We start from the raw sequence: 22,636 nt of genomic DNA, 5'->3' as shown, positions 1-22,636 counted from the left end.
AAAAAAAAAAAAAACTGATAATGTACAAAATCGAGAAAGACGATTAATCAATTATGACATTAAATTCAGAATAAAAAATTGAAATTATTAGACTACAATTAATATATAAATAGATAATATTTGGATTGAAATTAATTAACAATCGAATATATTAATTTAATAAACAACTAAATTAAATTATTAATACGTTAACAATAAAAAAAAATGTTACAAAATAACAACGAAAAAACAATAAACAACAAAATTAGAAACATAAAATAAAAATTATGAAAATAAATAGATATATGTTTTCGATAAATGAGGTTAAAACTGTAAGCAGAAATGCTTTGAAACTTTAGGGATTGTTAATGTAAATATGATCATAAGAGTGATGGTTTGTGATTTTAGTGGTTAATTATTCATATTGATGAAATATGAAGTTTCCAGAAGAGGTTTTCATCAATTTTTTTTTTTTTTTTTCTAATTCAGTTTATATGTATGCATATTAATTCATCATTAGGGTTGACATGATACAGGCTGCTTATAATGTTGGTGGTCATGTGATCTGAGAGCAGTCAATATTTTGTCATCGGACACCACGAACGAATAGGACAGGTATTATTGGTAAATGAGATTGAGCAGTCAATATTTTGTTATCGGACACAAAGAATAGGACAGATATTGGTTAAATCTCATTTAATAAATAAATAAAAAATCACGTACTGCAACTGAATCGAACAAATTTCTTACTACACGGGAGTATGTGCTTCACAAATCCTTTTTATCTCCACTGCAGTGGATGGAGACTGTTTTATCAACTGCTTTGAGGAGAAAATCTGGAGAGGAAAGAAAAATTATCAGGTCAAAATACAGGATTCCAAGATTTGCAACCACTCGTTTGTTTTGCTCTGTTCTGTGTACAGAAGCTTCTTCTGATCCCATGGTAATTTGTCGTCCTTCCACGCACACAAACAAAAGCACGTGTGAGATCATTAAATTTTATTTTTCTCTTCTATTTGAGCGTTTATACAGCACCCAATATCAAAGAAGAGTTGGAAGCGGCAAAAAGAGAGTTCCTTCAAGCCGATATAGTCGTAAAGAAGCCCAAAACGATACTTTTAAACGAGTTTGCAAAGGAAGTCTGTGTACCAGTTCATGATGAAATACTGCCATGGATCACAGAGAACGTGGACAAGAAATTCAATACTAAAATGCTGTGATAACGGACCAAATAAAAGAGCTTCACAGAAGATCAAGTTGGGTTGCCTTACAATTCAAGGTTTCGTTACGTGTTCTCGATAAAGTTAACATAGAAGCCATGGTGGGTGTAACTCTTGATAACTAATTTTCAGAATCTTGATCCGGCAGAATCGTCATTCCTATCTACTTTTTTTTAGGAATATTCTCTCTCACTATGACGTTCAACTTGTATGTTCTTCTTTTGGGATTCGAATGGGATGGTGAATTTGGAACCAAAAGTGATCGAGCGGTCATACCTCAAATAAATTTTTTATTTGCTAATCAAAACACGAAGGAGAGGCTCTATTTCACAAAATGAAAGAACATAGCCTCATACCAACATTGAAGCTCTACGCCTGCATGGTAGATCTTCTTTGACTTTCAGGTAATTTGGTAAGTTTTTCTATCCTTTTTGTTAACCTCTCTGCCTCGTATCTATTTTTCATGGCTTTGATATTTGATATCCTTATCATGTTTTATATTATCTGCTCTCATATTTTCAATTAAGATATATTCTAGTCATTCCTCTGTGTTCGGGATATGTTCCTCTTGCAAAAAATACTCAAACTGTCATGACTAATAGTTTTAGCAGTAAGAAGAAAGATATATTTTATTTTAATGGCACAAGCGATGGAACTATCCCCTCTTTCATTATTTACTAAAATTAACTTTGCAGAAGTTTGTATAGCGCAAATGATGAACTTCAGGCATGGCATAAATCGGGAAAGATGGTGTTAAAAAGCATTACGTACGTTGATCTTTAACGTATACAAATTATATTATAATTTTAAGTTAAAAAATGTCAGTGGTAAAGCTCGATGGACCTACTCAACATGTCGGAACATGAGTTATACTATATTGGAAGGTAGGTCTTCTTGGTTGATTTGTTCACTTATCATATTAAAAATTAATTAATTCTTGTTAAAATTCAAATTTTAATATAAGAACACTTAAAAATATAAAATATATATTAAAATGTCTGAATTAATTTTGGCATTTCATTAAAAAAAAATTGGTTTTCGGTTTTTCTATAATTTTTAATTTTAATTTGTTTTTTAATTGTATGAATTATAATCAAATTTATTAATCTGAGCACAAATTCTGATTTTGGGTTTATCCAGAATGTCAAAATAAAGATACTGAATTTAATAAACTCTAAAAGTTTAAGTTACTTTTAAAATTTATAGGTTCTAGAATTATAGTGAAATTTAAAGCTACAGTATGCAATTTCATTTGAATCATATTCAAGAACTCAAGCAGCGCAAAACGAATAAATTCTCTTTTAATATCCCTCGTGAGATTTTTTTTTTTTTAAAAAAAAATGAGGTTTTGTCCTCATATTTTTAAATTCTACCCTCACATTAAATATTCGTGTACTTTAAATTATTTTTTGACTGGCCACGTATTTTTAGGAACAACTGAAAAATAAAAAATAATTGTTCAATACTTGGTGGAACATAAGCTGTCGGATCAATGGTCCACCTACACATCTAATAAAGTTAAAAAATACTGATATATTTGGTAATAAATATCATGCTTTAAAAATTGACTAAAATAAAATATAATATTTTCTTAAAATATGAATATATTGTTACGTGTTTTTCTTCTTAAATTAATACTTAAATAATATTCTAAAAAATTAAATACCTACTTTATTAAATTAAACTTTGATCCAAGGAATATTCATTAAAATTTGCTAAATGTTTAATATAAACTTATATTTAAAATAAAAAACAAATATGAGACTAACTTACGAATCAATTTTGTTATACAGATATTCTACACTTCCGACTCATGAAAAATACTATTGTTTATGACAAAATTATTAATTTTCATTCTAAGTATTAACTGGGTGAATTCATTTCATAAATAAAAATATGTGAAATTGTTTAAAAGAAAACCAGTTATATATTTTTTATTGGGTTTTTTTTATGATACTATTATTATTTTTGATTGAATGACTTGGAATATTTAATCATTTTATATATATATTCGCACATAAAGTAGGTCGACATCTTGCATAGATCCATCAAGAAATAATGAAAACATGATTCCAAATTTAAAATTGATTTAGAATAGACCACCTGAATTGAAACTCATTCCCTTGTTAATTACTTAAATTAATACTCATTTAATGCTTTATTATCTGAATAATTTGTCTTAACCTTTTTCGTCATCATTTAATTACAGATTATTGACCATCGTTTTCACCTCTATCCATTTCACACACAAATTACACATACACACATCGTCGCTCGGCTTCTCCCAAAATTTCACCTTCTCACGGTAAAAAGAGGGGAAATCGCGATTAGGGTTTGTGTAAGGGTCCGTATTTTGTATATGATGCATGCTTCTACTGAATAACAGCAGAAATCGCCTTTACTGCGTGCTCTGTTAGCGTGAAAATCTAATGTGTCTACTATGACAAAGGGGAGGAAGAATGGGCTTGGCTAATTATCTGGCCTCTGCAGTTCTGCAGCAGCAGCAGCAGCAGCTGCAGAAGCAAAATGAAAAGCAACAAGGGTATTTTTCCAATTATTTTTGGAAATGGAGGCGGCCTGCGGAGGTGGTGGTGATGCCGTGGACAATGGTTTGCGGACTTCTGCTTTTTGCGGTGGGTCTCATTTCTCTCTTCACAGGGCACGTGGCTTCTGATCTGGAGTGGTATTCTCAACGACTTGTTAAGCGGGCGTGGTACTATAAGACGGTATGGACCGTGGATTGAGGAGTTTCGCTGTTTTTTGTGTAATTTATTGTTCTTTAATTGCTGTTTTTGTGGATTTGTTGTAAATCACACAGCTGAAGTGTGAAAAGTTGTTCTAACGTATAAAATTTGAGTTGAAATGTTACATTTTGGAAATACTTTTACTTGGTCCATATTATAATAGTTCAGTATGATTTAACTTCTTTTAATTTCACTCCTAGGGTTGGGATGTCTAATATATCATTAGGAGCTAAGTTGCAGAATTTTATGCACCAGTTATCCTGGAAGTTGGCAACATTAACAGAAAAGGGAATTCCTGTTGATTCCATTATTTAATGAAGTAAAGGGAATTCCAGTCGATTCCATTTTTTATGAAGTCCCTTGTTTGTGTTTCTCGAACATGGTATATTTTCGTGGAATACATTTTTCATCTCTAGCAGACTGTTCCTCATTTCAATTATTTGTTGCTCCTTTAACTCTGTGTGTGTGTGTGGGTGGGTGGGTGGGTTGGGGGGGGGGGGGGGGGGTTCTTCATGTTTACAGTTTGCTTCCAGATTCAAATTTTCCTGCAATTTTTCGTTTATTTTTGGATATGGATTGAGTTTTTATTTATTAAACAATTGAGGTTATGCAATTTTCTCATTCTTTCTGTCACTATGTTATGTAATGGGAAATTAAGGGTTAGAAACATGTAAAAAGATGTTTGGGAATGTTCCGTTCAATATGTATGGAAGTAAAACTATTCCTTTTGACGCCATTGTATTACATAAGAAAATGTTTTATTCTTAGTTTTCTCTGCAAATTCTGGTCTTTTAATTGAGTTAATTGTGAAGGTTTATCTATTGCATCTACATGATATTCTTGTCCTTGGTAATCACATGATGTTGTCAATCATTCTGTTGCGTACTTCTGTTATTGGCGTTGATGTTCGATATATCTTTTGATATTGTCTTTCCCTCCTTTTTTGACTTAATCTAATTATGTAAGTCCCAGCAGAAGCGTGATCTTGTGATATATAATGTCTTTGGGGTTGTCCAACAAAATTATCCGGCAAACTCAGAGCACTTACTGTTTCATGTAATTTAGGATAGAGATTCTCGTGTCCCAATTGATGTATGGAAATCAAAGTTTTCAAATTTCTATTATGGCTGCTGTGACAGAGGTCCTCATTTTGCAGGTAAGTTAACTATTTTCCCGGTATTCTGCTTGTGTTGATGCATTTGCTTCGTTGGTTCAAACCTGTAACTAAACCAATTTTTTTTTCTGTTAATATGCTGTTATCATCTCCCTTGAAGCAGGAATTATGTTGCTTTATATGATTCATCAATTAATTGTGGCAGTTGGCTTCTGTTAATAAATGATGGTGTCAGTTCTGTTGCTATAACAAAAGATGAGATGCAAAATTGTACGGGAAAACACTAAAGGACCACAAAATGTCAAGTATCTTCCATAAAAGTACACAAGAGTAATTCTGGCTTTGCTACCATGTGCTGGGCTGTTTTATGACATTTGTTTAAACTAAGTTCTCTTTTCATTTTAAGAAAGTGAAGAAGTAAAAATTCAAAGATTATACCCTTGAGATGCTTACAAGTTATAGCATCAGAGAGCAACCATGGATGTGATTACTTTAATTTTCTTGTTGTGCCCCTTCAACTTGCTGTCAAGGTTATTTGTTCTTATTGGTGGAAGTAGTAGCATTCAGGAACTAGTTTTTTGTTTGTAGCTGCTGTACGTGAAAGACGTTCGAATGGCTACTTACTAATTGCTACCAGCGGAGGACTTAACCAACAAAGAACAGGAGTAAGTGTTTTCTGGTACTTGCTCAGTTTTTATTTTATAGGCATCCAGATTGAGAAACAAGTACTGATATGTTTTCTCATATTTTTTGCATTTCAATTATCCGACTTCCATCATGTTATATTGCTTTCAATCATGTGCATTTAAATCTTAAATTTGGATTGCATTTTTTCTCTTCAGATAACTGATGCTGTAGTTGTTGCAAGGATCTTGAATGCTACTTTGGTTGTGCCAGAATTGGATCATCATTCATACTGGAAGGATGAAAGGTTTGTTAAAATGAAATCATATGGTCCTCTGTTGCCTTAAAACCTATGAGTACAGACTTTCACCTAAACTTTAGCATGGCCCATTTTGGCTCGAAAACAATTTTTTTACTCATCCTAGTTTACTTTGGTATGCAGTGATTTCTTCCAGATTTTTGATGTTGATTGGTTTATCTCTTACCTCGCAAAGGATGTTCCAATTGTTAAAAGAGTGCCGGAGAAGTTCATGAGGTCAATGGAAAAACCACCATATACCATGCGAATTCCACGAAAATCAGAACCTGAATATTATCTGGAACAAGTTTTGCCGCTTCTTTTGAGGAGACGTGTAAGATGAAAAAGATTTGAATTATGAACAAAGCATTCTAATTTCTTGTTATAATGTGCTTGTGGTGAATCTTGGTATACTTGATTGTCATGCACATAATAAAGATATATGTTTGTTTTTAGGTTGAAGAATAGCCACTTAGATGTCCGGGTGCCGATGAACGAAACCAAGAAAAAGTGCTTTATTTGTTTGCTGCTATGCCTCTTTAATATTTTACTTTTATGATCAAATAATTTAATTTTGGAAGCTTGGAAATGTGTTTGGGGAAAGGAAAAGATTCAACAAGGTCTGAATATGTGAGGAATTTCTTCTTGAGTCTCTGCTCTAGTACCGGCTACGTTTTTGTTAACCTTACTGGCAGATTTTCAGGGTAAATAGTCGAGCTGTCTTTTGTAGTATATCTGTCATAGGGACAATTTTCTCCACATCAAAATTTTTGTACTACTCAATGAATCTTTCCTGGCTCCACAAGTGTATTTAGAGTTTTTAGAGTGTTGAAATTGCATTTTAAGTGGAGTGCAAACTGTTATTCAGCGGATTTGGTTAATCGGTGACCTGTAAAACTTATGCAGGTAGTGCAGTTGACAAAATTTGATTACAGGCTGGCTAATGAACTTAATGAAGACCTGCAGAAGTTGCGATGCCGGGTCAATTATCATGCCTTGAGATTTACCAAATCTATAAGGAATTTGGGCCAGAAGCTTGTTGTGCGTATGCGTAAGATGGCAAAACGTTTTATTGCTGTTCACTTGAGGTTTGCAATCTTTGCTCTGTTGTGATAATCTTGCTTTTGTGAATTTAACTTGCAAGGAATGGATTAAAAACTGCATATATTATCGAGCTCTGTTTGTGGTTCTGAATTGTGTGAAAAGATTCAGGATTGATATTCAATCCACTGTCATCCTTCCAATGAAAATCTTGCCCATTCTCTATATGGATAACCAGTTGGTTCAGCTCTGTGTCATTAGAATCTTAAAGTCTCTGTCTTTATGCCTTAAGAGAACAAGGAATTCTGTTGTAAGTCCCTCGTCACAAGTCAGAAGCCATATTTCTGTTAAGATGACTATAATTAATTAAGAAATCTATCCACTAATTGTGTTGGGATAACACCTATCTTCTCTTATAATATGGGGATTTTGAACATCTTCGCTACACCAGCCATTCTATGCAGCAAATTAGATTATGCTCACGTTTTGCAATATGTTCTGTTGCATTTTTTAATATGACTGTGTGCTATAGAATCTATCCAGTTAATTATGAATTTGGACGGTAACGAATTGTGTGCTGTGGTCCTTAATTTTTTTGCTTAGTATGAGAAAGATATGCATGTCAAAAAATTCTCTCTTCACCTGTTGTACCGGCATTAACTAGTTACATGAGGTAGACTGTGCTGGCGAATTGAAGTGACAGGGCAATTCATATTAGCTTCTTTCGGGACAAACATTCTTCGCTGAACTTTGATCCCATTGTTTGAACTATTTCTCTTGATCTTTGTTGTCTTTGGAAACACCATCTCCTCCTCTGTGGTGTTCCCTCTTGCTTTTCCCTAATTCAATTTTGGAAGTGAGAATCTTTTTCTCAGATGATTTTGTATCTGATACTGCTACAGTGTAGTTTGATATACGAAAAATATATGCTGAAGAAGATGAATTCTTATTCATTCCATTAACCGAGAAACACAATCTATACTTGTAATTAATAAATCAGAAGTTAACAACATAATCTAATATAATCTATCCAAAGTTTAAAATATAAAATAGTAGATGAAGGTTTATCTAATAATTCAAATGTCAGTCCTGATCTAATTTTGGATATTCAACGCTCCCCCTCAAGTTGGATGATATATGTCGATCATGCCCAACTTGGACATCAAGTTTTCAAATGTAGGTCGAAATAAAGCCTATGTTAGGATATCTGCAACTTGTGAATGGCTAGAACATAGTTTAGTTTCAAGATTCCTTTCTCAATTTTTTTACTTCTGAAATGACGATCTATCTCAACATGTTTGGTACGATCATGATGAACTAGATTATTATATACTATCTTGGAAAATTAATTTTTTTATTTTTATTATATAATTGGTATTTGCGTTCATCACGTGCTTCATGCTAGTACATAATAAATAAGAAGATAACAACATAATCTAGTCTAATCTAATCTATCCAAAGTTTAAAAATAAAACTGATGACGAATTTTTATCTAACAATTCAAATGCCTATCCTAATCTAATTTTGGATATTCAACAACGTTCAATTCGATGGAGATCCAACTTCTTTTAGCTGTTAAATGTAAATATATTTCAGTCTGCAATATTAATGTGGTTGCCGTGTGACATGGAAAGAATAATACTGATTTAGAAAAGGCCTTGAACTTTTTTGTCCTAAAAGGTTCCGCAGTGGTGGAAAGCTCACGAATAAATTACATGAAATATGTATTGTGTGCTATCTCCTTGTCACCTTAATATGAGATTATTATAATTTTCTAGATTATATGTCCACTAAGTGTCCTTTATTGATTATACCAGAATAATGGGAAATCTAGGTAAAAAAAAAGAGTTATCCGCCTTTTCATCAATGGACTCCTGACGTTTGATATCCTGTCCATTTTATTTCATCGGCTTGATTTGTCACTTTCAGGTTTGAACCTGACATGCTCGCCTTTTCCGGTTGTTACTATGGAGGGGGCGATAAAGAAAGACAAGTGCTGGGTGAGATAAGAAAGCGGTGGGAAACATTACCGGTAAGATTGTGGTTTATGTATATTCTTGAATCTTGTGCTGGTTGCAATGCAATAACAGATGCATTTTCCTGAATAACAATTGTGAGTAGTCAGTATTTAAAGATTTATTGGATGATGAAGCTAAAAGTAATTAAGCATTCATGTCGGATTGGACATTTTTACAATATTTTCTCGTTTGTTCTGTAGGAATTAAGCCCTGATGAAGAAAGAACACGAGGGAAGTGCCCTTTGACCCCACATGAGGTGGGTTTGTTGCTGAGGGCCCTTGGCTTCGAAAATAGCACCTACCTCTATATTGCATCTGGAGAAATATACGGTGGAGAAGAAACTTTGAGGCCCCTTAAAGAGCTCTTTCCAAACTTCTATACAAAGGAGATGCTGGCTGGTGAAGAGCTGAAATCATTTCTTCCCTTCTCTTCTCGTTTAGCGGCCATTGACTATACTGTATGTGAAGAAAGTGATGTCTTTGTCACCAATAATAATGGGAACATGGCAAAGATCCTAGCTGGTCGAAGGTAAACTACATGAGAAAACTACCTTCTTTCATGTTGGAGCTATAACGATGCCCTTTCTGTCCAACTTTTAAATATTTCACATGTTATTAATACCTTTTTATTAGTTAAGTGAAACAAAAGGTAAATTTATCGAGCACGAAAAACTAGACTTGAATGTCAATCTCCAAATTTATTCAACTGCCACCACCCCCAAGATGTTTATGTCACAACACCACTTGGGGTGGTGGCAGTTAAATAAATTTGGAGATTGACGTTCAAGTCTAGTTTTTGAAAAGAAGATGTTTGAGACGAAAAGCCCTCACATCAAATGTAATAAAAAAAATTATTTAACCATTTAAATCAATTTCTCAAAGTAGACTCTTGTGTGGTCTTTTTAATTTTTATCACCGGCTCATTAATGAATCCTGATAAAATATATGCTAATCAACACACCACCTTGTTTAGTGGGAGAAACCGTGTTAATAGGCATATGTGGGTTTTAGAAGTTCTGTGTGTCTTAATACTCCATGTACTTGAAATTACTATCTTCTTTTCTTGTTGAAGGCGTTACATGGGCCACAAGAGGACCATCAGACCGAATGCCAAAAGGCTTAGTTCCTTGTTCGCTTCACGGGACAAAATGGACTGGAGTGTGTTTGCGAGAAAGGTCAAATCACGCCAAAGAGGATTCATGGGAGAACCTGAAGAGATGAGACCTGGGCGAGGGGAGTTCCACGAATTTCCATCTGCTTGTGTGTGCCTGAAACAAAACTTGGATAGATTTATCAATGTTTCTATGTCAGAGTTCATAGATAAAAAGAATGGTACAAGTGAAAGAAGTTTCTCAAGAGGAGAAAAGGCAAGCACGAGAAATGTGTCCATCTCTGTTGTAGAGGAAAACGACCACGATGATTTTTTATCTGATTAGACGAAACTTCATATAGGTCAGCCTTGCTACTCTCCTCTTTTTAGCAAGCATTGTAACAATATTGATTTCACTTGATCCGCATAACGGACAAATGAAATTAATGTTCCTCCTGGAGTCTTTGGTTGAAATACTGGTATGGAATGAAATGAAATGCATGCATGTAAAGCTCCCCCTTATCTTGTAGTTGTATCAACTCTGATGTTCATTTATGTATTTGTGTTATTGTTAAGTTGCTCTCAACGAGTTTGTGCTTTCACTTTTCCCTCCGCCTTCGCCTTCCTGCGTATGCTGCTAGTTAGTAAGTGGCTTCTCGTGTGTTTGTGTGTGTGTTTTTGCATCCTTTAAAACAGTATTCCTCCTCCACTTGGTGTTGAGCTGTGTGCTTTTATAAAAGTAATGTCTGTACTTCCGATTATTCGATATTAAGCAAGAGCTTTATCACTCCCGCATGCTGTGAGTATTGTGAAAACACTATTCATAATTTTGGTATTCAGAAGATTATTCGCTCCCGACAATGACTTTTAACGACATAGATACGAACAAATTAATTATTCATTAACATAAATTTTATATGAAATATTACAAGATTAGAAACACACAAAATATAAGTAAATACAAATATTCACGAACTTATAATTCATGAGTTACAAAAAAAGATAATATCTAAAGAAGGTAGAGAAGAAATCCGGATGAAGATATAAATTTTGGTGATTTTTTTTTTAAAATTAAGATTGGTGAAATTTTAGTTAAGGTAAACATTTTAATCCAATAAGCAGAAATAGTTAAAAATACACAAACAGAAAATGCTTTCAAGGCTCCCTTGACATGACCGATGAAGTGTTGAATATATGATTTATTTAGACTCCGCTCCAAATTTTTTCCCTTTCCGTTATCGTAGAGCTAACTGTTAAAAAATCTCGAGGAATCGATTATTTCGTTGGTGTAAATTAGGATGACGTAACAAAATTTTTAAAAGCTAGGCTAAGAAGTTTATTTTTCCTCGTTTTGTAGGAATGGATGTGTTTCAGTTCTCTTCAGGGAAAAAATAAGATTATTCAAGTGTGTATTTTAAGCTACTCAAGTTTCCGCATTTTATGGACGCACTCTTTAGTTAACCCGAAACCTATACACCCAAACACATCAAACATGGTCCGGAAAAGATATTCATCGTCAGACTCCGAAACTGCTGTCAGTAATGAAGAAAAAACCGGCTGGAAATAAGATACCATCACAGACCATAGATTCAACAGTAAAATTATATTTGATCGTTGCCTATCCATAGTGGTGATCGTTTTTGGAAAGGGAAAGGATTACCACACCTCGGTAGTCGCACCAAAATTGGATGATCCAAATTTATTGAACTAGGATACCTGAAAATAACATGTTCATGCCATGGCTTATAAATTCCATGACAAATATTACATGACATTACGTACCTGGAAAATTCCCATGTCAAGAGTATATCATAAGTGTATGAGATTGAGATAAATTCTAGCTAGAACGAGTTGAAGCAAGAAGAGTCCAGCGTCGCCCCATGTTGCATCTCTCAATAATGATATTACCTGCAACTTGATGCATTTGATGCTCCAAAGTGCGACTGCCCAACACAAGTATAAGCCAAACAACTCGTTAAGAAGAGGCTGTGCACAGTTCTTGTTGGCCTTAACAAGAGTCTCGGTGGATTATAAGGGAGAACACTTGGATGAAGCCACTGCCATGCATGGAGAAGCATTTTCTGATGAAAGTCAGAAAAGAGTATTTGAAAACTCCATCTCTGTATCCTGATAGTTACACTCTTGTGACCTGTGGAAAGCAGATGTAACACACCTACAACAAACACTAAAGAAAGGAAAACCTGGTGTGACTGCGAGAAACTTGATCATACGATTGAAATCTGCCAGGACACAAACGGTCAATGAGAAGACTGGAAGCCTGCCATAAAATGAGAAGTCATGGACATGCAGCCACAAATGAAGAATCTGCTGCTGCCAACACTGAGACAAGCCCATTCAGCAAATAACAGATAGATTGCTTCAGAATTCAGATGTTCTATCACGAACAGCTTCTACATCGTCAAATATTGCCAATGACAGCAGCACATAATTGAAATGCCTTTGACACTTTCAACATCGGAGCCTAGGATTGTTAACTCCGGTGTCTCAGGTCATATGACGAGAAATGAAACATATTTTCCTGTTTCAGTCCATGAGCAATCGGTGCACAGTCTAATGGATTTAACAATCAAATGATGCAAGAAATCTATCTTTCCCCTCAGAGGAATAATTGTGCCCAACACTTGTCAATGGCTGCTATAATCTTCTTTGGTTTACAAAGGTCTACAATAACCTTCTCCCACGTGGATTCTTTAGGGTGCAGAAAAGCTTTAAGCATCACTTCTATAACATTTGATGCTCCAACAATTCTTTGTCGTTTGTACAGCCTTAATACTAACTCATCTAGAAACTCTCTGCCGTCTTGCAATGGATTAAACTTCTCCTTCAAAGAGGTCAAGAAAATATTGCATGTAATTGAGTCAGGATCACATCCTTGATTTAGCATGTCAGTTAAAAGATCGATAGCATGGGAAATGCTACCTTGTTTGCATAAAGCCGTAAGAAGTATATTGTAGGTGACAACATCAGGCTTAGTGTTAGGCGCCTTACACAGCATCTCATTGAATAAATTCAAACCCTGTTTTACTGATCCAGCAGCACAGAGACCATGGATCATTGAACTATAAGCCACAACATCAGGGGCAAATCCTTTAGCCAAAAATTGCTTCCATATCATCAGAGCCTGTTTCAAGTTTCCATTCTTGCATAGCCCATGAATAAGAACACTGTAACAAACTTCATTATCCATGTAATCTTTCTGAGCCATCTCTTTCCATACAAGAATTGCCTTGTCGCAGCTTCCTACCTCAAAGAAACCCTTCATCAAGGAGCTGTAAGTGAAAGCATTTGGCATGCAACCAAAATCAATCATCTCGTAAAGGAAAATTTCAGCTTCATATGGTTTTCCTTCTCGACATAAACCATCAATTAGAGCACTATAAACAACCGTATTGGGCTTACATCCCTGTTCTATCATCTGCTTCCATAATTTAAATGCATCTTCAGATTTTCCTTCTTTAAAAAACCCACTAATAAGAGTTGAATAAACATACTCACTCGCCTTGTAACCCCTTTCCTCCAAGGCCTTCAACACATGCACACCATCAACAGCTCTTCCCTGCTTAACAAAACCGTTTATTATTGTTCCATAGGTAACATCATTTGGAATATGTTTATTTGACAACATTTGCGCCAAAAGACTGACTGCCTTGTCAAGCTTCCCTTTGAGACATAACCCATGTATAAGTGTGTTGTAAGTCACTTCATTTGGTTTGCATCCTTTTAGAAACATATTCTCAACTAGCCTTCCAGCCCGGGTTAAATCACCCTTTCTGCAAAGCCCATTAATCAAGACATTGAATGTCGCCGCACTTGGGTAACACCCTTCTACTTGCATCTCGTCTAACAAAGCCACGGCATCATCCATTCTATCCTCCTTGCACAAACCATCCATCAATGTGCAATACGTGTACACATCTGGCACACACCTTAAAAGAGCCATGTCCCTGAGCACCTCTAACGCTTTACTGACTTTTTCTAATTTACACAGTGCTTTGATGACTAAATTAAATGTCAATACATTTGGAGATATGTTCGTTTTATTGTTAATAACGTAATTATAGAACTCAAGTGCACGCTGATGCAGGCCCTCTTGAATAATCACAGTAAGGACAGAGTTAAAAGACTTGACAGTTTGCCTGCACTGAAATTCATCTACCATTCTATCAAACAACTCAGCGGCTTTAAGGGGCAAATGCGCTCTCCCATAAGCCCTAAACACAAAAATGAAACTCTTCTCAATAAAAGTTCTCTTTTCTCTTTTCATAAGTTCAAAAATCATCTCCAAGGACCTAAAATCACCAGAGCTGGCATGGTGTTCAATAAGAGAATAGAAAGTGGAGTCACCCTGCCTGTAAGAGCCGAATTTCTGTCCATGTTCGAATATTTTATCAGAAATTGGCATGTCTCCTCTAATATGAGAACCCAGTTCCTGCGTATGGGTAACAATACTACTAGGCATCTGTGGTTCAAACGAAAATTCAGGTGGATTCGAGCAACCTGATTCAATATTGACGAAGGAGCTCAAAGAGTTGGAGAGCTTCGAAGCAGGGTAACTTCTCCCCCTAAATCTACAGATGGATGACATTCCTCTTTATCACCAAAAGATGCCGACTCCAGCCCACATATTTCGAGAATAAATTAAGGGGGAAAACCCACAAGCACAAAGAAACTGTGGAGTGAACTGACCTTGAGCTTATCAAGACAAGGCTTTTGTTGGTGTGCTTTCATTCTACAGAACAATGGAGAAGGAAATCTTTAAGACGTGGAGAGAAATCTGACACTATCCACAAAACTCATCGGCGAAAATCTTCAAATACCCTTCTGAATCCGAACCCTTCTGAATCCGAACTTACAAAAGTTTATTCCAAAGTTATTGTTATTATCATCAATTCGAAGAGAAGAGGTTCTCCATATACGAATTACTTCTTTCCTTTTCATTTCACAGTAATGCAATGTACATCCAACCTCGTACAATAATTCTTATAACACAACAAATTTAATATAAAAATTTCATTTATCAAAATCTCACGATAAATTCAATACAAAATCTCACAAAATAATAATAAATTTCACAATATAATTACAAAATATCACGATATTATTGTATATCATTGTACGATATTTTGGTTGTATCTGTAATATTATTATTCATTTTCTATCGACGTTGAATTCACAATCTTAAACCCATTCATAATTTTTAAATCATTTTATTATTTTAGTTATATATATATATATATATATATATTTAAAGGGTTTATTTTATTAAATATCTTAATTTTTTATTTTCTATAGATTTTAAAAGAATGCTCGATTTTTATTGGTACATAATTCATTATATAACATAAATTCAAATAATTACTAGAATGTTCCATTTTTACAGTACATAATTCATTGCTTAACATAAACTCAAATAATTTTTCAATTTATTAATTAAATTATAGAAACCAAATCGAATTAATCAAAACATAACACGAGAAAATCAAATCCAATAGAAATTTTTACAGTACATAATTCATTGCTTAACATAAACTCAAATAATTTTTCAATTTATTAATTAAATTATAGAAACCAAATCGAATTAATCAAAACATAACACCAGAAAATCAAATCCAATAGAAATAATTATTTTGTTTTTTTAGATTAAATATATGAAAACAGAAACCGAAATTTATTAAAATCCTCAAACTATATATATATTTAAAAAAATTACTGGTAAATCAACATTTGGAAGATAAATCTGCAAAGCCCTAAACCCCGGCTTGCAGCCCTTCGTTCAACAATGGCTACGAAATGCAGCCGAATTTTCAATAGACCTTCCATTTCTGCCGTGAAATCCACCATTTCGAAGCCAAAACTCAGAGTTTCCCCGACGTCGTTTTCCAGATCCTCCGCCCCTTCAAAATCTGACTCTTCACCCATTCGCCGCTTCTTTCTCTCCAGGTCGTCCTCCTATAGTTTTCATTATGTGTGTCAGATTATGGTTATTTTTTCTTTGTCGAGAATCGTAGCATTGAAATTAGAAATCACTTGTGCAATTTTTGCTTAGAATTTGAATCTATTTCATTTCTCGGAAATTGGGGTTAGGTCACCGGCGGAGCTGGGGAGCGTTGCATCCATGCTGCCTCTGCACAACGCTGTAGCCGTGGCTAGGATGACGTCATGTCTGAGCTCATCTTCTCGGAGTTGCAGGGCTCTATCACAGGGTACACTCTGCTGCACTTCTCCAGATCTCTAGTATGTTTCTTTTTTTTTCCCTTTTGTTTGTGAAAATTGTTATATTTATGCTCAATTGATTGTATATACTATATAGTATCATTATTTGGGTTCAGAGGTTTTGGTATATATGGTTTAAAACTTCTGATAAATTGCTATTGGGCAACAAAAATTTTTGCCTTTTTTTTTTTTAATTTTTGAACATACACGTGGGGGTTTTTAATTGGTTAAACCTTTCAGAAAGGTGCTTATGTGAGTCGATGAACATAAAATTTATAAACAAAACAAAACAGGTTAAAAAATGGGGAAGAATGCGATTCAAAGCTTGATGATATCGCTGTGAACGAACTTATGGTTTTATGTGCTGAATTATGACATCGAATCAGCACCAGACTTGTATTCTAAAGCTGGAAATTGATTGATTGGAAATCATAAAGCCAATCTTAATCTTTCATGGTAATAAGATATAATTTTAAAACAATTATAAATTTAGACATTTTCAATTCTACATTTTTCTATACTGGAAAAAGTAATTTTTCAGATTTAGTTGATGAACTTTATTTCCTCCGGGTGTTAAATTTTTACTCCAAGTAGCCAATTCCATTACAGCAGAAAAAACAGTTTTCTAGAATTAATGGATTTTCAGAATTTTTCCTCAGTTTATTAAAGCTCACTATTCCAAAATTATATTAAATTCATGGAAAAAACGAAACTTGTACTGCTTGATTATTTTTCCTTTCTTTGGTATTTGTATTGCACTATCTCTTCAACAACTACCCAATCGATGTAATTGGATCATCTCTGTCGAGCAGAAGGCACTGATCAGCTATCTGACTGGAATGTTTGGTTGCTGCAGGCACATGAGTTTCCATATGCTTTAAAGAAATACCAGAATTTACAAGGTCTTCACTTATGTTTTGCCACACTATTCTTGTGTGAAGACACTTGGTTAAAGTCTTGTGGGAACAAATATGTGACTCGGATCGTCTAGAAGTATACAATTTTATGTTTCTTTAAGTGCGTTTATGGGTGGAACTTGTGTGGTTTTTTGTGATTTTAAGATAACCCCCTCGTTATGGTCAATATGGAATTTCTACTATGATTTGGTGTGAAATTGCGTTTCAAGAATCTGAAATCCATTATACCAGCAGAAATCGCCTGAAATATATCATATCTCCAGCTTCTGTTACCAGAGAATTGCATTCCGAATTTTATAGATTTTTTGTGAGGAGATGTTCTTTGGTGTAGAGCTGAACACGCACTTGTACGGGAAGTAAATGTGAATTCCTGAAGAAGTAAAATAATTTTGTGGGTACTTTTTGCCTTAGGTATTACATCTGTGCTCGTCATGTAAGATTACTCTATTATCATACTTACCTGCTCCATATGTTCACAGTTTTCACAGTTTCGAAATAGTTAATTGGAAAGCTATGAAATTCCCTCATTTTTCCGTGACTGTTTTGATGCCCTAAGTATATAGTATTGATTATGTATAGAGAGTAATAAGGCAGCACAACAAATTCAGACTCATGAATTTGTTTCATAATGTTCTGCTTTGGCCTTTGAGTGATCATGCGTTGGTTTGGCTTGATTGTTGTGGTGACCATAGTTCTCCTTTCTCCAGATGAAACTAATGGAACGTGATAGACCCTTCCAGAGGTGTGGCTCAGTGATCTCTTGTGAAGTTGATTTTGATACATTTTCAACATGTATAATTTTCTTTTATACTAGATAAGATGTCAATGGACTGAGCTTTCTACAATCATATGGGTGATAGGTTAATTAACTGAAAGCTTCTGATTATGTATCACTTGTTCTAATTTTATTCTTTTTTGTTTAACAAACATCAATGTTATTTATTTATTGAGTCACATATTGATTTATATATATTTTCATAAAGAATCTGTTTGGTTTAGGTATTCGGATGGAATGTTTGTCCGCTTTCTGATACTAGTTCCCTGTTTTCTTCTTGTCTTAGAGCTAGGCCTGTCGGTTCCAAGGTAACTTGGTTGGCAAATTATCAGAGATTATTCTCGTATGAAATGGAAATGGCGGTTCTTCTATAAATTCCAGCACTGCAGTTGATCTTTAAACAATCGGTAAAGTTCCGAAGGCAGCATAGTTGATTTTGAGTTATTTTCAGAATTAACAAATTCGGCCCCATTTGAATAGCTTGAGGTATCTTGTTTCCTGCGTGGCAGCTTATGTTTTTTGGTTTAGATCTTAGTCTACTTTTTTCATGAAGTTGGGTTTCTGACTACAATCATTTTGAAATAAATTTTCATGTCGATGATATAATCAATTATTGAATATGAGTTAACATTTTCATAATACGCAACAGTATTAAACTTGAAAGGTCTCGAACTTCTGACTTAATATTATTTGATTTATTTTTATTAACATATGTCAAATCATCATGATACTTTTTCTACAAAGATTATTGCATTTCTTTATTAATTCGTAAGACTTTGAATTTGTGGTGGAACAAATTTCTATTCTAATTATCAAATACGTTAACGGAGCTAGCCGATTACATATATAATTCAAAGCGTTGATGATTCGAGTTGATGGGAATTAATTTAACGAAGAAACGAACTGAACATTTAAATGTTGGCAAAAATTTGTGTGAGACAGTCTCATATGTCGTATTTTGTGAGAAAGATATCTTATTTGGGTTATCCATAAAAAAGTATTATATTTTAGGTTAAAAGTATTATTTTTTATTGTGAATATCGGTAAGGTTGACATATCTCATAGATAAAGATTCGTGAGATCGTCTCACAAAAGACTTATTCTTAAATGTTTGTGTCCTTGAAAAATACTCCTAGCGACAAAGTCAAAATAAATAATTAAAGAGTTGAAGATAAATATTCTTCTAAAAGTTGTCTTAAAAGATCAAAATAATAATTAAAAAAAAAGTATCATAAGTTTGTGGATAAAAAAAATAAAACAATAATCAAGCCAAATATGTATATATGTATGTGTCGTTCCACGAGAACTAAGATCACAATTAATAGATGAGTAGGTTTTTTGTGAGACAGTCTTACGAATCGGTCAACCCTACCGATATTCACAATAAAAAGTAATACTCTTAGCATAAAAAGTAATAATTTTTCATAGATGATCTAAATAAGAGATTTGTCTCACAAAATCTATTCTTACATGTTTTTAGCAAAAAAAAAAACACAATAAACTTTCACTTGTATGAGTCCATTGTGAAATACCAGTGGTCAAGATTATGCCATATCATTAACTTTTATTACATGGCATCATTTGGACATATTTTCCCATGACCTCATCTATCTAGTTTATGCAAGAACTTTTCAAGACACACCCATATTATCTTCTAAGCACCTTCACACATATTATATGTGTATGTGTATATATCTATATAATCCATGTCGATTTGGTGTTCTTTGTAATACGAGAATGGAGTGTCACATAGTAGTAAAAATATATTGTGTAAAAATTCAGTAAAAGAAACACCAAATGAGTGTTCTAGGTATTCCACCCCATAGTGGTGCCCAAACGTTCAACATAAAAAACGAAGGTAACAACAAGCATTCCTATTTTCTTCGAGCCAAAACTAATCGTTTAATGTGCTATAAAGCAAGTGAAGATTATGACTTGAAGAAATCATCTTCAGATAAGGATAGTGAAGAAGAAGATCTGGCAAATTGTTTGGTGATGTTGTCTAACAAATCTTTGGCCTTTTCTAGTAATGGCAAGGAGGAAAACAAGGCCAAAGAAATGGAGATCAATGTCACGTTCCAGTGCAAATCTTGCAAGAAAGTCTTCGGTTCCCACCAAGCATTGGGGGGACATAGAGCGAGTCATAAGAGAGTTAAAGGTTGTTTTACCTCCAACTCTGATCTAGAAAATGTCCATCAAGCTAGTTGTTCTATCCCAGAAGATCACGAGTTCTTGACAACGCAATTAGAGACGACTACTACACCACATTCATTCAGCACCTCGGCAAGAAAGATGCCCAAGATGCACGAATGTACCATCTGCCGTCGAGTTTTCTCATCGGGGCAGGCCTTAGGCGGGCACAAACGCTGTCATTGGCTCACTTCCATTTCATCGGACAATTCTATCATCCCAGATCTCCATGATTTTAAATATGATCATGACCAACATGCTTACAAAACATCTAGCCATCTCCTCATCGATCTCAATATTAACTTGCCAATTCCACAGCTTGGTCGAAATAATTTCGCCGTTGAAACAAAACATGAAGAACAAAGAATCAATTCCATGGATACCGAAAACGAAGAAAAATCATGCACTGAGATGAAGCTAAGAAAGCTGAGTGAATTAGGAGATGTGAAGTGGGATAATTTGGTTACAGGTGGGGATCGCTCCATTTACCGATCATATATGTTAGCAATATGCATGAAAAGCCGCTGTAACTTTTTATATGTGGGCCGATACTAAAACAATTAAGGAGGGTAAAATTATGTTTTTGAATATATTTAATATATAATCTATATTAATATAGATTATATACGGATTTACAAGAAAAATTAAAATAGATGGAGAGGATAGCTCCATTGGCTTCGATTCTATTGTATGAATGCTTGATGTATTTCGTCCTGAAACTTTCTAAAAATTGCTTCTATTTTCTAGTATTACTAGTTATAAAGACATTCACGTGTGTGTACTGTAAATGTTAAATTTTGGAAAATCAACTTTTGAAACTTATACAACCATTTTCTAAATAGACACATTTCTTGTTAATATTTGCATGTAGTTTAATTCAAATTGGAATGTGTAAATTTTTAGTTTGGTAACACGTTGATAGATAATGAGTTATTAGATATGATTCAAGTTTCATAAATAATATATATTTTTTATTTACCAAAAAAAACCAACCAATGGTTGGTTGAGTGCAATAACTCATACTAAAATGTAAGAGCTAGTAGTAATTAATTTAATCATCCATATCCATAACCTAAAAATGTAAAATATTGGGAATGCTCGAATTAGGTCAAAATATCTAGAAAGAGACTCCTAGGCTATGTTTGGTAGCCATGATAAGATAATGATTATTTGGTCAAAATATCATTCCCTTATCTCGCGTTTGGTTCGTTTTTTATTAGTCTTCAAGCCCTTGATTATGATTAAAAGCCCACACTATTCATGTTATTTGTATGATTAAATATCCCTCCTCAAAGGTGTGATAATGTATAATTTTTGAATAGTAATCATAATAAGATTGTATATTGACCATAATATCCTTGAATTGTTTTCTTCAATATAATATGAAAATTAAAATTAGTAAAAATTTAATAATTAATATAATATTTAAATTTTTATTATATTTTTTATAAATTAATATCATATATTTTTATTATTTTCAATCATTTTAAAGAAAATAAATTGTAACGCAAATCTATCTTAAATTAAATTTTTATAAATTTGTAATCTTATTAATTAATTCTTTTATGAAAATAAATATTTATTAAATTCTAATTTATTTTGTTTAATGATTTAAATTAATTTTAATAAATGCAAATTATAATTATAAATATTTAATTATTTTTCAAATTATTTGAAAAATATTTATAATTATTTTAAAAAAACAATAATATCNTAATTTTAATAAATGTAAATTATAATTATAAATATTTAATTATCTATTCAATAAATTATAATTTATTTCTCATTTTTTAATCACTCTAATTACTAATAATTTACTTATCACATCACACGTACCAAACGGAGCCCTAGAGTCTATGGAAATGAAATTAATTAATGAGTAAAATAGAATATAAAAAAGTGCAAAAACAATGCATGAATCGAGCACCATCCACCTCCACCGAATTTAATCCAATAAATTCCCACTACTCATAGAGTTGAATGAATGTTCGGATTGAATTTGTTTTTAGTTTGACAATAATAAATTCATATTAATTAAATTATTGCGCCATATTTTATTTATTTTTGTATAATAAATTCCGTGGCTTCTATTGCATGTGTATTAAAACTTTTTATAAATACTTAATTCACTAAAAAAAAAGATTTGAGCTACATAATTTAAATTTAAATGCGCATGATATGATAAAAAAATCCAATTGAGATCTAAAAAAAAAACATTTGATGTAAAATACAATAGTATTATAGAATAGATGGAAAATCACTTCAAATTCAGGAGATATGGAAAATCAGTTTTCATTTGATTTTTTTTCCATCGGAAACTGAAGTAAAATAAAATTAAATGCATCAAAGTTGCTATGATCAGCTTAAGAAGTAAATGAATTGTCTTCGTAAA

At 33.4% G+C, this 22,636-nt stretch overlaps 3 protein-coding genes and 1 long non-coding RNA gene across 5 annotated transcripts; 3 read left to right on the top strand and 1 right to left on the bottom strand.

Annotated features, from left to right (window-relative positions):
* The first annotated feature begins 3,434 nt into the window (after positions 1–3,434).
* On the top strand, positions 3,435–10,732 carry LOC140968556 (O-fucosyltransferase 29-like). The gene is made up of 9 exons (XM_073429567.1): positions 3,435–3,925; positions 5,009–5,099; positions 5,646–5,722; positions 5,900–5,988; positions 6,124–6,313; positions 6,886–7,067; positions 8,950–9,052; positions 9,239–9,567; positions 10,111–10,732. The coding sequence occupies exons 1-9, from the start codon at positions 3,659–3,661 to the stop codon at positions 10,472–10,474; spliced, it is 1,692 nt and encodes a 563-aa protein (XP_073285668.1). The 5' UTR covers positions 3,435–3,658; the 3' UTR covers positions 10,475–10,732.
* A 445-nt stretch (positions 10,733–11,177) lies between these two features.
* On the bottom strand, positions 11,178–15,083 carry LOC140968555 (uncharacterized). 2 transcript variants are annotated; one of them, XM_073429564.1, is made up of 2 exons: positions 12,360–15,083; positions 11,178–12,277 (listed from the first exon to the last, which is right to left on the bottom strand). In XM_073429564.1, exon 1 carries the CDS (start codon positions 14,732–14,734, stop codon positions 12,746–12,748), a length of 1,989 nt encoding a protein of 662 aa, XP_073285665.1. In that variant the 5' UTR covers positions 14,735–15,083; the 3' UTR covers positions 11,178–12,277; positions 12,360–12,745. The 2 variants fall into 2 exon arrangements, with proteins under 2 accessions (XP_073285665.1, XP_073285667.1); XM_073429566.1 differs by lacking the exon at positions 11,178–12,277 and having other exon boundaries at positions 12,839–12,970; positions 13,069–15,083.
* Positions 15,084–17,218: 2,135 nt separating this feature from the next.
* LOC140968601 (uncharacterized) lies at positions 17,219–18,664 on the top strand. The gene is made up of 2 exons (XR_012173802.1): positions 17,219–17,264; positions 18,341–18,664. It is a non-coding gene; the product is annotated as an uncharacterized lncRNA (long non-coding RNA).
* A 1,230-nt stretch (positions 18,665–19,894) lies between these two features.
* Positions 19,895–20,799, top strand: LOC140968592 (zinc finger protein ZAT10-like). Its single transcript, XM_073429608.1, has one exon. It carries the CDS (start codon positions 19,960–19,962, stop codon positions 20,797–20,799), a length of 840 nt encoding a protein of 279 aa, XP_073285709.1. The 5' UTR covers positions 19,895–19,959.
* The last annotated feature ends 1,837 nt before the right edge of the window (positions 20,800–22,636 follow it).

This window comes from Primulina huaijiensis, unplaced genomic scaffold (assembly GCF_012295235.1).
Source record: "Primulina huaijiensis isolate GDHJ02 unplaced genomic scaffold, ASM1229523v2 scaffold37281, whole genome shotgun sequence".
In the NCBI taxonomy this organism is placed as follows: Eukaryota; Viridiplantae; Streptophyta; class Magnoliopsida; order Lamiales; family Gesneriaceae; genus Primulina; species Primulina huaijiensis.
This window is presented reverse-complemented; position numbering and strand designations above follow the sequence as displayed.